The 16,963-nt window shown below is 39.6% G+C and overlaps 1 protein-coding gene across 5 annotated transcripts in view; it reads right to left on the bottom strand.

Annotated features, from left to right (window-relative positions):
- sema4g.S (semaphorin 4G S homeolog) overlaps positions 1–16,963 on the bottom strand; it is a 161,120-nt gene that overhangs the window by 110,904 nt on the left and 33,253 nt on the right. For all 5 annotated transcript variants that reach the window (XM_041570448.1, XM_041570449.1, XM_041570450.1 and 2 more), the window contains 1 exon segment: positions 9,960–10,202. In XM_041570448.1, the coding sequence (XP_041426382.1) occupies positions 9,960–10,083 (124 nt within the window). In that variant the 5' untranslated portion in view covers positions 10,084–10,202.

Raw genomic sequence — 16,963 nt, 5'->3', positions numbered from 1 at the left:
AAAAACTCGGCTTATACACGGGTATATACGGTACATGCAAACAGCTTTTTATCAAAGGGGTTGTTCACCTTCAAGCAACTAGTTGTTTTCAGATAGTTAACCAGAAATAGGGACTTTTTCAAATTAGTTTCTGTTTTCTATGTTTCGCCGTTTTTCTAATATTGAAGTTCTAAAGCAGCTCTGGGAGGAGGGGGGTCGCTGACCCCGTAAACGGTTCTAAATTGATACATTTAGTTGATACATTTCTTATCTTTGTTCCTGCTGAGCAGAGAATCTGAGTTTCATTAAAGGCAGCTGTTAAAATTGATACAATAGTTGCGAATACTCCACAGATGCTGCTGAGAAATGTATCAACTAATTGTTGCAAAATTGTTAACAGTTTAGAATCTGCACCTAAATTACTGAGCTGCCAGACTCAAACACCAGAGACAGGAACATTCAAATTTAGATTTTGGAAAAACTGAAAAAATAAATAATGGAAAGTAATTGAAAAAAAAGTATTTTTTTTCTGGGGAACAGACTGAAAACAATTGAACTGAAAAAAGTGGAAGGTAAACAATCCCTTTTTTATATATATTTTTTTTTAATAAGTAAGGTAAGTGTTTTTTTAATTATGAGTTTACGCAAAGTAGAAAAAACATCTAAAATGACACAAATCCGAATTTTGATAAATAAAGCCAGCTCCCTACCCCCCACACACACACTCTACCAAGATGATTGTCTGCTTCTGACTTGGATAGCAGTACCTGGTGCCAATCAAAAGCTGGGCAGCTCTGATATAAAATACCTCTCTAGTCATTACATTAAAGCCTTTGTGGCATTCTGTTAACATTTTGATTTGCTGTTTGACTGGGCATAGTGACCAAGAATCTATTCCTAAAATACACGACACATAAAGGTCTTTGTCAAGGACAATGGGAGTTATATGGTTTAATCAATATCTAAGGGAGGCTTTAGCATCAGGATGATTATTCCAGTGCAAAAGTACAAAAAAAAATGTTTCAAAACCTCCATAATCTAAAAAGCTCAGTGGCTAAAAGCATTACATATCCTGCTGTTTTATTTCTATAACTAAAATCTGACTCGTCAGAAAATGTTTTTATTGAAATGCATATCTTCACATTACTTTAGTTTGGCAAAAAGTAAAAGATTTTATCAGCTCAAAGTTGAAAATAAATTTAACTGTATCTCCAGTTTATGCCCTTTTAAATATTGGCCCCCCTTCTTTTACATTGAGTAGACATTGTAAATCCAACCCTGTTTTGATTTCAAACTTAATTTTACGATTTATGGCAGCTACTAAGAGGGCCCTATTTCTGCTCTGGATTTCAGAGTCTACCCCTTCCCTAAAAGAAATCTTTACATATCTAAACCAATTATGCTGGCAAGAGGCCATAAAAATTAAATTTGAGGAACCACACATTAAAACTACATTTTCTGAAAATTGGTCACTTTACTTTGATCAAATAGACTCTAAACACAAAACTAAAATTCAGGAGCTGTTACAGATCTAACTATCCTAATGTCTGGGCAACAAAATTAACTCGGTATCTACATGATATTTAGTGTTATTATAACTCCAAAATGCAAGGTTTTGATTTGTTTTAGTTGTGTGTTGCTTTTGTTAGCTTATACAGTAGATCTAGTTACTAAACTTTATTGTATGGGTCAAGGGACTCATTACACTAATATAAGCCATTTACTATTTTCATGTTTTCACAATTTTATTATGCCTTTGTGTTGTAAACAGCATGATGTATGCATTCAGTTAAATAGCTTAATCACACTCAATTTGCGCTGTGATAAGTAAATCTTGCTTGTTTTTGGAAAACTCAATAAAAAACATATCTTTACATGGTGGGCAAATTGCTGATGGTAGAAAACGACAAACACCTATTTGAGAGTCCATTCTCTTTGGGAAGACCATCCATAAAGTAACAAAGAGGCTATTATTCCAATGTTACTATAGGCACCAGCTCTCCTTACTATACCTGCTATCCCACAGCCACTGTCCCTTCCCAGAGACTATTATCCACTGTTACTATAGGCACCATCTCTCCCTACTACTCCTGCTATCCCACAAGCACACTCCCTTCCCAGAGAATATTATTCCACTGTTTCTATAGGCACCATCTCTCCCTACTATACCTGCTATCCTACAGCCACACTCCCTTCCCAGAGACTAGTATCCCACTGTTACTATAGGCACCATCTCTCCCTACTATACCTGCTATCCCACAGCCACAGCCCCTTCCCAGAGATTATTATCCCACTGCTACTATAGGCACCATCTCTCCCTACTATACCGGTTATCCCACACATATAGTTCCTTCCCAGAGGTTATTATCCCACTGCTACTATAGACATAATGTCTCCTTACTATACCTGTTATCCCACAGCAACAGTCCCTTCCCAGAGACTATTATCCCACTGTTACTATAGGCACCATCTCTCCCTACTATACCTGTTATCTCACAGTCACACTCCCTTCCCAGAGACTATTATCCTGCTGTTACCATAGGCACCATCTCTCCCTACTATACCTGCTATCTCACAGTCACACTCCCTTCCCAGAGACTATTATCCTGCTGTTACCATAGGCACCATCTCTCCCTACTATACCTGCTATCCCACAGTCACACTCCCTTCCCAGAGAATATTATCCCACTGTTACTATAGGCACCATCTCTCCCTACTATACCTGCTATCCCACAGTCACACTCCCTTCCCAGAGACAATTATCCCACTGTTACTATAGGCACCATCTCTCCCTACTATACCTGCTATCCCACAGTCACACTCCCTTCCCAGAGACTATTATCCTGCTGTTACTATAGGCACCATCTCTCCCTACTATCTCACAGCCACAGTTCATTCCCAGAAACGATTATCCAACTGTTACTATAGGCAACAACTCATCCTATTATACCTGTTATAAGACAGACACAGTCCATTCTCAGAGATACTGTTAGTTACCACTGTAAGTGTTGCTTTACATCCTGCACAATAAAATACAGATGTCACACTCTTCCTACCTTATTATATTTGACTGGAGTTTCCAAGAAAATTTGCTTCTGTGTGGCTACACAAAACATACAGTCCAACATGTGACAGTGTTTGTGGTAAGCTTGAAAAAGCTTTGCAAAAGTAATTTTGTGGTGACAGCAAATTATGCTTAGGGGTTAAACCCAAGCACGTGCAGAAAATGAATCAAGGAACCAATTATACAAGAAAGACTGTGACAGGCATGACTATGACCCCTCTGTTTTAATTTGCAATATTTATTTTTCGGATAATATTTTTCACTGCAGTAGTTCTTAATGTGTTTCCTTGGCAATAATTTTACCAATAAGCGGAGTTGAATTATTCTTCTGTGATATTCCTGTAGTTAGGTTCTGCTGCCGGAGTGAAGGCTCTAAATCATATTTACTGCGGATGCTATGAAGCTCTCTGCTAACGCCAGGAACTCTAACAAGAACCTGCATTTTGGGAACTTGTGGGAACTGCTTGTCAGCACACTTGACTATGTTTCCCCAGTCGGATACTGCACTCTACTCAGGGAACCATGGTTTGCTAACACAGTCGGACTGGGCTGGTTGGACACCAGGAGAAAACCCAGTGGGCCTAGGTACACTTCTTCCTTAGGGAACTGCAGGCACTCATCGCGACCCCCATGAATGCATTAGCGAGGAGTTAAATGCAGCGCATTGGGTTGACTGAGTTGGGGGGCCCAGGCAGCAGCCCCGGTGGGCCTGAAATACCACACCGGACACAAGCTGGTTAGGTGGCACTGGTGGGTAAACCCCAATGATGGCATGGTCATGTCACAGAATGTTTACAGCAGCACCTTTCGGTAGAGTCCTGCAGCGGGTCGGGTACCCGCAAAAAAAGTATGCAAGAGGGGAAGATTTTCAGGTGCGGGTATAGCTGCGGGTCAGGTTGCGAGTCTCATCTAAATTTCTTATGTTATGTAATATTGTCTATATTTTACTTTACTATTTCCTTTTAAAGTTTTACAAAACTTGTTTCTGTCCCCGCCCACTTTTGATGATGTCATTGCTGGTTTGCAGCACCACCACTTCCTGTTTGATGGTGGTCGGCAGGTTGCGGGTCGGGTTGTGGATAAGGCAGCTGCGGGTCCGGATGCGGATCAAAGTGGGTAAATATGCAGGTTGAGGTTCGGGTCGCGGGTTGCGGTCGGGTCTGGGTCTTAGAGATTGGTTCCACACAGGACTTTACCTTAAGGGATGTGGGGTTGCTTATATTATGCAAATCATAATTAGTAATAAGAGTGACTTGAAAGAGAACTGTATGTTTATTATTCATTTAAGTCTAAATTCTAAAAGAATGCCAATGCTTACAGACCTTAAAAGAATTGTTTAGTCTAAAAATAAAAACTGGGTAAATAGATAGGCTGTGCAAAATAAAAATGTTTCTAATATAATTAGTTAGGAAAAAATTTAATGTATAAATGCTGGAGTGACTGGATGTGTAACATAATAGCCAGAACACTACTTCCTGCTTTTCAGCTCTCTTGGTTTTCACTGATTGTTTACCAGGCAGTAACCAATCAGTGGTTTGAGGGAGGGCCATATCTGAGCTGCATGCTGAGGATCAATTGAGAACTCATTGAACAGTCGGCCCCCTTAAAATCGCAGAGTTAGAGAGCTGAAAAGCAGAAAGTAGTGTTCTGTTCTGTTAGAAATCCAGTCACTCCAGCCTTTATACATTACATTTTTGGCTAACTAACTATATTAGAAACATTTTTTATTTTGCACAGCCTATTTACCCAGTTTTTATTTTTACACTGAACTGTTCCTTTATGGTGAAATAAATACAGCCTGGTTTTTATTCAGAGATAAAATTAAGTCACAGGCTGCACACTCAAAATACTCCCTTAAGTTTTTTTCTGCTCATTAAAGCTGCTCCTCATTCTAATTATGATGAAAAAAAAAAAAAGACATGCTGAAGACGAGCTAGAATATCAATTGGCTTGCTAAACATTTAGGGGCAAATTCACTAAAGGACGAAGCGCCTAACGCTAGCGTAGCACATTTTCATTAATTTGCCGATTCACTAACGGACGCTGGCGTAAATTCGCTAGTGTTACTTCGCACCCTTACACCTGGCGAATTTGCGCAATGGACGTAACTATGCAAATTCACTAAAGTGCGCATTTTTCTGAACGCTACCTTTTACGCCAGACTTCCTTCGCCACCTCAGGCCAGGCGAAGTGCAATAGAGTAGATAGGGATTGCTTCCACAAAAGTTAAAAAAATTTCTAAGTCCCAAAAAACGCTGGCGTTTTTTTCTTTTTTTATGGGTGATAGGCTGAAAAAGATCGAAAAAATTTTTGGGGCTACCCTCCCTCCCCCCCTACATTTCCTAACTCATGGCACCTTAACTATACAGTGGGCACATGTGTAGGGCAAAATAAAAAATGTATTTGCTGTTTTGAAGGTTTCCCAGGCTTGTGTAGTGATGCTACATATACCTCCATTGTAACTTCGCTTTGCTTGGCGAATTAACGCCAGCGCAACTTCACAACCTTCCGCTTCTCCTGAGCGCAACTTCGGATTTTAGTGAATTTGTGTGGCGCTGGCGAAAATACGCCTGGCGAAGTGCGGCGAAGCGGACGCTGGCGCAACTACGCATCTTAGTGAATGTCCCACATAATATATGCAGTGGTTTTGTTCGTTCTGCTTCATGCAGCCTTACTTTATAGCCAAGTGTATTATAGACTTCTCCAGACATAAATGCTGTAAATTTACGCCAGCGCCCGTTTATAAATCTGTGAAGTCCCGAAATGACATCACGCTGGTGAATTTTTGCCAGTGTTAGTCACTTCACCCTTTAGTAAATTTGCCCCTTAATGTCTTGTGGAAGGACATAAATATTTACACACAGATTACCCAATAAATTCAAATGGGTTTGCACAAATGTGAATATACTAATCAGCCAACGGGTGCTGGAAGTTGTGTTTTAGTTGGATAGCTGAAGTCTGTACAGCAGTGTTCAAAAAGCACCAACAAACAGGCCTGATTTGTACTGCGGCAGGCAATATGTAGCCGTCAGTCTGATCTTTATTATGAATTAGCATCTGCAGATCTGTCATATGCATGAATGCGGCTGCCAAGCCAAGGACTAGAATACAAATAAGCACTGCCTTAATATGCCGAAGGGTGATTATAAATGAATAAGCAATGAATATTTAAAAATAAATACACGGTTTTCAAATAAATTTATTTTTTGCAGAACCTGAGCAGTATTTTAGGAGTGTTAAATTGAATTCCTTCTACTGTTGTGAGCTACAAATTCTAGTAGCTGCTCACATGACTGGAGACCTATAGCATGGACACCTATGATACCTATCATACAGTACACTATTATTAGTAGGGTGATATGTGTTATTTCTCTAACTTAAAGGAGAGCGTAACATTTATTAACAGGGAGGGTAAATTGACAGGTACTCCTGAAGTGATTCTAGTTACAGGTATGGGACCTATTATCCAGAATGCTTGGGACCTGTGGTTTTTTAAACAAGGGATCTGTAATTTGGATCTCTCCGTACTTTTAAGTCTACTTAAAATTAAATAAACCTGATTGGATTGTGGTCTCCAATAAAGATTAATTATCTTTTAGTCTGGACAAAGTACAAGGTACTTTTTTGGGGTTGTTCAGATCAGGGATTCGGGCTTTTTCAGCAGGATTCAGCCAAATCTGGCCAAACGGAAACCAAATTTGCATATGCAAATTAGGGGCGGTGAGGGAAATCACGTGACTTTTTGTCACAAAACAAGGTAATAAGCATATGCAAATTAGGATTCGGCCGAATCTTTCGCAAAGGATTTGGAGGTTCAGCTGAATCCAAAATAGTGGATTCTGTACATCTCTAGTTCTTATATCTGTTTTACTTTCTATTTACCATGTTTATAGGATTTAAGGCAGTGATCCCCAACTAGTAGCTCGTGAGCAACATGTTGCTCTCCAACCCCTTGGATGTTGCTCTCAGTGGCCTCAAAGCAGGTGCTTATTTTTGAATTCCAGGCTTGGAGGCAAGTTTTGGTTGCATGAAACCCAGATGTACTGCCAAACAGAGTCTCCCACAGGCTGCCAGTCCACATAGGGTCTACCAATAGCCAATCACAGCCATTATTTGGCACCACCCAGGAACTTGTGTTGCTCTCCAACTCTTTTTACATCTGAATGTTGCTCACAGGTGAAAAGGGTTGGGGATAAGGGTTTGCTTATCTTTAGAATAGGTATTAGTATGACGTAGATCAGTGCTGTTTAACTTCTGTGATGAATTTATCTGGCCTACGTAGTGGAGGGCCAAAAACGGAAGCCGGTGTTCCCCACTCTTTTAAACCACACTGATGTTGTCTCAAGAACTTATAAGACCATGTCCACATTAATGGTGGTAACACACCAAAAAAAACAAATGATTGGTGTTCACTGCAGTTATATCACTCATGTAAAAATGTAAGTGATACCCTTAAATATACCATAAACATACCATTAAATCCTTATGCTGCATCCTCCCCTGTGGATAATACTGCACCCCCCTCCAGCAAATGATGAAACACCTTAGGTGCCCCAAAACAATTTCCAGATGATAAAACCCCAGAACAAACCCTACCAGGCTCACGTCCCAGAGGGTACAGAGTAGGGTAGGAAGAGTATGGCACACACAGGAAGCATAGGGCAAAAAGTAGCAATAACAAAAATTTGTAGCCTTAAGCTGGTCATAGATAGTAAAGATTTTTTAAAAGATCCAATCGTTATCGTGAGACCACGATTATCTCAAAAAGATCGTTTAAATGTATGATGTGCCCATCAACTAAAAAGACCATTTCAGGCGATATTGACAGCAAAACTGAAGATTAGCTGCCTGCTAACATAGACAGATTGCACTGGGACCGATAAGATTTTAAAACCTGGCCGATCAATTTTCTGATAGATGGCCAAAAAATCGTAAGATGTACGATCGTTCGAATCCCACTATAATTTGACGGATTGGGCAGACTGCGCTGAAATCGGTCGTCCACCAAAGAAGAATCGTCGCATCTATGGGGACCTTAACAGAGCATTGATGGGGTCAGTGACCCCCATTTGAAAGCTGGAAAGAGTCAGAAGAAGGCAAATAGTTTAAAAAAAAAAAAAAAAAAAACTTAAAGTTAACCACCCCTTTAAAGCATGTGAAATATAAGTAACACAAAGATATGGAGCTTGTGTAGTTAAAGTAAATACAGTACAAAAAAGGTTTATGCCGCTCCAAACTCACCCCCTGTGTGTTCTTGTTAGTGTAGCTCCAATTTTTAGTTGTTTTAGTCCGGGTGCTCTGCCATCAGCGTCCCCACTGAAATTTTAATTGCTCAAGAAATGGAAAGGCGGCACTCTGGTAAGATAAAAAAGGTGGTTTATTCCGACAGGTCACTGGCCAACATCCATTTCTTGAGCAATTAAAGTAAATCCAGGATGAGCCACGAGATGTACCAGAACAAGTTCACATGCAGCACTGAGCGAAAACCATCTGAAGCTGCGATAAGAAGACATGATGGATTCCAGCAGACAACACGTTTGAGTGGCAGACGTTTAGATTATGTAGCCCTTTGGGATGCTAATGAAAAACATAGAATGCTGTCTCGAGCTGAATGGCAATGATTAGCACGTGCCACAAGTACTCTGGGGACATTCAAAGAGTCTCTTAGTAATCCAGAGAAGTCGACTAATCTGGCAGAAGAAAATACAGTGAACAAACAGGATGCTGTGCTCCTGCCAAAAAATTACCAATCTATATTTTCTTAGCCTCCTGTTGAAGGAAAAATAATGATTCCACTCTTTTAAGGTCCAGAAAGTGTTCCAAGAGTCTTGTGTGTCTACTGCTCTCTACAGCAGAAGCACATTCTCATTCTCCCATGATGTTGGTAAGCAGGCAGCCATATTGCGCCCTGTGGGAATTAACATTACTCTTCAGGAGAAGCCTGAATTATACCAAAGTGACTTTATTGGATGACAACAAAATAAGTTAAAAGCATTTGGGGGTATTGAAGTCTAAACATAAAATTCAACCCTATTAGCCAAAATAGAATAATAATACTCAAGACAACTCACCTTTGAAAATATTCTCTAGCATCAATGTATTCATCTATATTAAAACTATTGGTGGCCATACAAGATATGGGCAACCTGCAGCCCTCCTTGCCCTGCCTAAATCAGCTACACAGTGGACTACAGACTGACCAACCCTTCTTAGATCATAATATCTGGACACTGATATCTGCTGCTCCATACTATCAAATAAACACATAGGGCTGATTGTTCAGCACTTGGTAGTACCCCCAAATCACTAGGATCTGGGCCCACAGATGATGTGATCATAACAGATGAGTATTTCCCACCTGTCAATCAAACTACAGCCTGGAGAACCATATTTCACTGTTTTTGGCAAACTTTGTTTCCTGTCCTTCTTTAAAACATGAAGAATCGACGGTCTATACCAGTTGCCATCCATCGCTAGCAACATTTTGCTCACTAGCCTCTTTGATGTTCCTATCAGTGGCCTCAAAGCAAGTGCTTATTTTGAATTCTAGGCTTGGAGGCACGTTTTAATTGCATAAAAACCATGTGTATTGCCAAGCAGAGCCTCATGTAGGCTACCAATATGCATACGCGCTACCAAATAGCCAATCACAGCCCTTATATGGCACCCCAGGAATGCTCTTCATTCTTGTGTTGCCCCCAACTCTTTTAAACTTTGAATGTGTCTCATGGGTAAAAAAGTTTGCGGACCCCTCTCTTAGTAATTCCTCTCTTCTAATGCACAAGGTTAATTCCAAATCAGTTGTATGAATGGATAGATAACTATAACCAGGCCCATTATCTGTGCATAATAAACAATACTAGGATAGATGACCTTTGTATATCTTGGATCAATAAATATAATGAACACATTTTACCATTGTAGGCCACAGTTATCCTTGGCGTGGCATCCAAACCCACAGACGAGCCTTCTGATGAATAATATCCAATCGCTGATATTGTGCAGAGAACCACAAGGCACCTAGTCATCTGCTTCACCATTTTCTCCTTTTAGGACTGGTTAATAAACTTGTAAGAATCCCCAGTTTTCCAGAATGACAATTTCTGCAGCTATGTCGACAGAAATCCTGCATGTAAAGCCAAAGGGAAAGGTCTCCGATCTGAAGAACAAAATATAACATTATGTTAGAAATTCATGTATATAAATACTGCTACTACAGAGACCAAATACATATCATCTGCTCCTTCCATTACCAACCTAAAGATTCAGTTTGGATATTAATCACCGACATTCACAAAGGCATAGCTGCCTTTTTGGGGAGGACATTTTTGGGGACATCCTGGATCCACCACTAATTACATCCAGCCATGACAGTTTTTCTCCTGAACATAGTGCTTTTCCATTAAAGGAGAATAAAAGATTAAAACTAAGTAAGCTTTATCAGAAAGGTCTACATGAATACAAAAGTAAACCCTCAAAGTAATGCTTCTCCTCAAAAGAAACACAGCATTTCTTTCCTTTTGTTGTGTACACATGGACTTCTGTATTAGACTTCCTGTTTTCAGCTTGAACATCCAGGGCTAGGGCTTGAGCATGCTCAGTTTGCTCCTCCCTGTTGTAATCTGAGCTCAGAACTATGAGTGAGCAGGGAGAGACTCAGACAGGAACTGATGTCACACCAAGCTAATATGGCAGCTGCTATCCTAAACAAACAGAGAGCTTCTAGAGCTTTTTACTCAGGTATGGTTAAGCATTCTTAACAATCAAAATGGCACTCTAGCTTTTACTGTTGTGGCTAATCTATTGGAAATAAACTGCCTTCGTAGCTTCCCTTCTCCTTTAAGTCTGTTATGTTATGAATCAGGAATATCATAAGAAAAAGAGACAGACTTGTGATCTAATAGCATGAACAAAGTATTGACTGCAGGTCATTACAGCGAAGTAATTCATGCAGACAAACCTTCTGTTATTCTTCATTCCACTAGCTAACTTGACACAGCCTGCATAGGGAATGCTTTTACTGAAAATTCTGTTCAGCAGCAGAATAATATATTCCTAGTTAAATTACACATATTATGAAGTATCATCCTGGTAATTTTTCTTATTCCTTTGCAAGTCTTGGAAATATACTAAATCTGTATAATTAAATTCAATATACAGAAATAGAAAACAAGGACACAGCTTGTTCAAACACCGTGCAATGGCATTTATAACCGACAGTGCCATACTGCTTTTGCTGATAAAAGGCTTTCATGAAAATATTGTTCAAATACACAGAACTATGTTCATGAAAATGAGAGATTCAGCAGTGCTAGTATTCATGAAAACATATTACCCAAGGTAAGCAACAGCTCCCTCTTTATAAGTAGAAAAATGAAAAACGATAAGGGACATTTTGTGCCTACATGAACTAGAAAATATGCTCTCAATGTGTACTAGATAGCAGAAATAGAAATACTACTTTAAATTTAAAAAAAACCCTAAAACTTCTCAGAAAAATGGTTAAAATAGATTCGCACTTCTACAATTATTCACACCCCTCATTAGTCCCATCGGTTTTCAAATCCAGATTAGACTTTAAAGACACTATGGAACGTTAAATCCTGTACACATTCACTTGTATTTTTCATTATTGTCTTAGTCGTGTTTATATTGTATAATATTATTTGAACACTAAAGGCTAAATATCAGTAACTCATAATTCATAACACATTTGCCCAAGGGGTTTACTGCCGGCAGAATTTCAAAATCCCATCATTGGCAATGGCTTAGCTTAACTGGACTTGCTATTTGTGAATGGTTGCACCTGATGGGCTAACTTTATTTCCAACCTAAATACTTTATGTCATCACTTCTACAAAATATAACTTTACAAAAGGAGTTCAAAACTGCAGGACTAGCGTTGTGGTTTACAGTCTTTTTGTTGCCTCAAGTCCAACATTTGACAGAGGCCACCGTAGGTCATAGATATATATGAGATCCATTATGCACAAAACTTTGAGTTAGGGAAGGCCATCTTCCATTGATGCAATTTTAATGAAATAATTTTTTTTTTTTTAATGATTTCCTTTTTCTCTGTAATATTAAAACAGTACCTAGTGCTTGATCCCAACTAAGATATAATTAATCCTTATTGGAAGCAAAACCAGCCTATTGGGTTTATTTCATGTTTACATGATTAGTAGAGTTAAAGGGATACTGTCATGGGAAAAAAAAAAAATTTCAAAATGAATCAGTTAATAGTGCTGCTCCAGCAGAATTCTGCACTGAAATCCATTTCTCAAAAGAGCAAACAGATTTTTTTATATTCAATTTTGAAATCTGACATTGGGCTAGACATTTTGTCAATTTCCCAGCTGGTCATGTGACTTGTACCTGCACTTTAGGAGAGAAATGCTTTCTGGCAGGCTGCTGTTTTTCCTTCTCAATGTAACTGAATATGTCTCAGTGGGACCTGGGTTTTTACTATTGAGTGTTGTTCTTAGATCTACCAGGCAGCTGTTATCTTGTGTTAGGGAGCTGCTATCTGGTTACCTTCCCATTGTTCTGTTATTTGGCTGCTGGGGGGGGAAAGGGAGGGGTGATATCACTCCAACTTGCAGTACAGCAGTAAAGAGTGATTGAAGTTTATCAGAGCACACGTCACATGACTTGGGGCAGCTGGGAAATGGACAATATGTCTAGCCCCATGTCAAATTTCAAAATTGAATATAAAAAAATCTGTTTGCTCTTTTGAGAAATGGATTTCAGTGCAGAATTCTGCTGGAGCAGCACTATTAACTGATTCATTTTGAAATATTTTTTTCCCCATGACAGTATCCCTTTAAGGTATGGGGATCCAAATTACAAAAAGAAAACCCCAAGTCCCAAACATTCTGGATAAGAGGTCCCATTCCTGTACAAAAACATTGCTGTATCAATCATTCAGCCATAGTTCCAAGAATCTTTAAAAGGGTTAGCAGCATCAATTATTATGCAACTACAGTAATACTATAGTAATGCACATAATAATTGTATGACTGCTTTTATGTGTTTACTTTTAAAGTAAACTACTCGCTCTGTTTACCCAACAATACATCGCACTATTGTCAAGTTATCAAGAGTATGTACAGAAAATTACAAATGAGAACATCAATAGTGGGAAGTGAAGCTCCAGAGCAGCTTGTCTATCTTCTGTTAAAGGACATTAGAATAGACCACTTAGTGCAAGCTTTACTAACACAGCAATGGATTTAGTTTTGTTACACTCGGTTTCCATGTTCCAAAACACAGTATCAGCACAGGCTGTTATACAATATATCTTATATTTTACTTGTTGCAGAACTGTCCAATGGTTTACAGTTGTTCAATCTGCAATTCTTTTCTCCAAACCTAAATATATACCCCTATATACTTGCAACATCTAGAACAGGAGTCCCTTTTCTATTCTACCCATTTAAATATCAAAAAAATATCACCGCTAAACATATCCTCTATATATTTGTAATATAGAATTTCAGAGCTAAACATACACAGTAACTATTTGCATTTGATACGAAAACCTCTGAGCAAAAGATATTGGCCTACATCAACTACACCAGATCTAAAACCTCAGAAATACACATAAAGCCTTATAAACTTGGAACCCCAACATACTTGTAACATCTAGAACTTCATCTCTCGAAAAAATGGGAATATATATGCCATGTATAAATTCAGTTCAAATTCTACTCCTATATGATCCAATACATAAAAGATTTATTACAGACCCAGTAACTAAATTGTTGATAGATGTGGCAAGAAATATGATACCACGTAATTTGGAAAACAAAAAAGCCAATCAATAAGGTAACGTGTATTAAGGAAGTAGAAGAAATAAGAGGTATAGAAGAAATAGCAAAAAAGAGGGATATAATAATTAAACACCATAAATTTTGGGAACAATGAATGGGTTGATTTCTAAAGGGCTGGAAGCAGGCCCAAAATGCTGTATTGTGCGGATCAAGAGAGCCATTTATACAATAAAGGCTTTTTAAACTTTCTCAATTGAACGGAGCTGTGTCATATGTTGAAGTTTGCCTTCTTCTTCTAACTCTTAAGCTTTCAAATAAGGGGCCACTGACCCATATAAAAAACAAATGCTTTGTAAGGCTACAAATGTATTGTTATTGCTACTTTTTGTTACTCATCTTTCTATTCATGTCTCTCTTATTCAAATTCCATTATCTTATTCAAATCAATGCATGATTGCTAGGGTAAGTTGGACCCTAGCAACCAGACTCCTGAAACTGCAAACTGGAGAGCTGCTAAATAAAGAGAGCTGGTGCTAGTAACACCAAAAAATTAAAGCATTTTAAAGTAGCATGCACTGGTAAAATCTGTATGTTTGCTTCAGAAAGACTACTATAGTTTATATAAATAAGCTGCTGCGTAGCCATGGGGGCAGTCATTCAAGGAAGTAAAATTTTTTGAAAAGGCACAGGTTACATAGCACACAAGCCATGTCCAATATAACTGTGTTTTCTCTGTTTATTTGCTCTGCTATGTAACCTGTGCCTTTTCTTCTTTTTTCCAGCCTGAATGGCTGCCCCCATGGCAACACAGCAGCTTATTTCTACAAACTATAGTAGCCTTTCTGAAGCAAACATGCCAATTTTAGCAATGCACAGCAACAGTACATTATATTTTAATTACTTTGATAAACTTTTTTGGCGTTCCTGTTCCTTTAAAAACAGATGCGTGGAAGTCAAAGGATTTATATAACAACTCCACAGCCCTGGTCTTGGCCCCCAATGATCATGATGTTGGGCACCCGGCCAGACTCTCTTTCAGAGGTTATTATCCCCACTGCTACTGTAGACACAATCTCTCCCTACTATCCCAAAGTCCCTTTCCATTGACTATTACCCCCATCTCTCCCTACTATACCTGCTATCCCACAGTCACACTCCCTTCCCAGAGACTATTATCCACTGTTACTATAGGCACCATCTCTCCCTACTATACCTGCTATCCCACAGTCACACTCCCTTCCCAGAGACTATTATCCACTGTTACTATAAGCACCATCTCTCCCTACTATACCTGGTATCCGATAGTCACACTCCCTTCCCAGAGACTATTATACCACTGTTAGTATAGACACCACCTCTCCCTACTATACCTGCTATCCCACAGTCACACTCCCTTCCCAGAGACTATTATCCACTGTTACTATAGGCACCATCTCTCCCTACTATACCTGCTATCCCACAGTCACACTCCCTTCCCAGAGACTATTATCCACTGTTACTATATAAGCACATCTCTCCCTACTATACCTGGTATCCGATAGTCACACTCCCTTCCCAGAGACTATATAACCACTGTTAGTATAGACACCACCTCTCCCTACTATACCTGCTATCCCACAGTCACACTCCCTTCCCAGAGACTATTATCCACTGTTACTATAGGCACCATCTCTCCCTACTATACCTGCTATCCCACAGTCACACTCCCTTCCCAGAGACTATTATCCACTGTTACTATAAGCACCATCTCTCCCTACTATACCTGGTATCCCACAGTCACACTCCCTTCCCAGAGACTATTATACCACTGTTAGTATAGACACCACCTCTCCCTACTATACCTGCTATCCCACAGTCACACTCCCTTCCCAGAGACTATTATCCACTGTTACTATAGGCACCATCTCTCCCTACTATACCTGCTATCCCACAGTCACACTCCCTTCCCAGAGACTATTATCCACTGTTACTATAGGCATCATCTCTCCCTACTATACCTGCTATCCCACAGTCACACTCCCTTCCCAGAGACTATTATCCCACTGTTACTATAGACACCATCTCTCCCTACTAAACCTGCTATCCCACAGTCACACTCCCTTCCCAGAGACTATTATCCACTGTTACTATAGGCACCATCTCTCCCTACTATACCTGCTATCCCACAGTCACACTCCCTTCCCAGAGACTATTATCCCACTGTTACTATAGGCACCATCTCTCCCTACTATACCTGCTATCCCACAGTCACACTCCCTTCCCAGAGACTATTATCCACTGTTACTATAGACACCATCTCTCCGTACTAAACCTGCTATCACACAGTCACACTCCCTTCCCAGGGACTATTATCCCACTGCTACTATAGGCACCATCTCTCCATACTATACCTGCTATCCCACAGCCACAGTTTCTTCCCAAAGACTTTTATCCCAGTGTTACTATAGGCACCATCTCTCCCTACTATACCTGTTATCCCACAGTCACTCCCTTCCCAGAGACTATTATCCCACTGTTACTATAGGCACCACCTCTCCCTACTATACCTGCTATCCCACAGCGACAGTCCTTTCTCAGAGACTATTATTCCACTGCTACTATAGGGACTATCTCTCCCCACTATACCTGCTACCCCACAGGATAGCCAGAGTTTAAATTTTTCAAGTTTGTGCCTGAATGGACATGGACAGCTTCATAGAAGCAGTAACTTTTTTCCCAGACACAGTTTAGCTATTAATCTACTACTGCTACTATATACAACTCATAAATTTTGGTTCATTTAACCTGTCCCGGATTAGCCATAAATGCTCTGGCCTAGGGCAGCACATTTTTAAGGACGGCATGCCACCCAATCGGAAATACAGTGGTGAAATATTAACATGTGCTTTGGGAGGAGGGGGGCACGAGACCGGACGCCTCCTTTGCAAATCCGGTGGTGCATTCAATACATTGGATTTAATTGTAGGAAGTGCAAGGGGGTTAATTTATGGGAAAACATTCTTAAGAGTAACTGTATGCAAAGTAGATTTAGGCTTCAAATATCTGTCCACTAAAGGATCAGTTAGTTGTAATGTACGGTTTTAGTAAGTGTAGAGAGAACGCATCTGCTAATGGAAACAATATAGAAGCTCCCGCTCATACGTATAAA

This window comes from Xenopus laevis, chromosome 7S (assembly GCF_017654675.1).
Source record: "Xenopus laevis strain J_2021 chromosome 7S, Xenopus_laevis_v10.1, whole genome shotgun sequence".
Classification (NCBI taxonomy): Eukaryota; Metazoa; Chordata; class Amphibia; order Anura; family Pipidae; genus Xenopus; species Xenopus laevis.
This window is presented reverse-complemented; position numbering and strand designations above follow the sequence as displayed.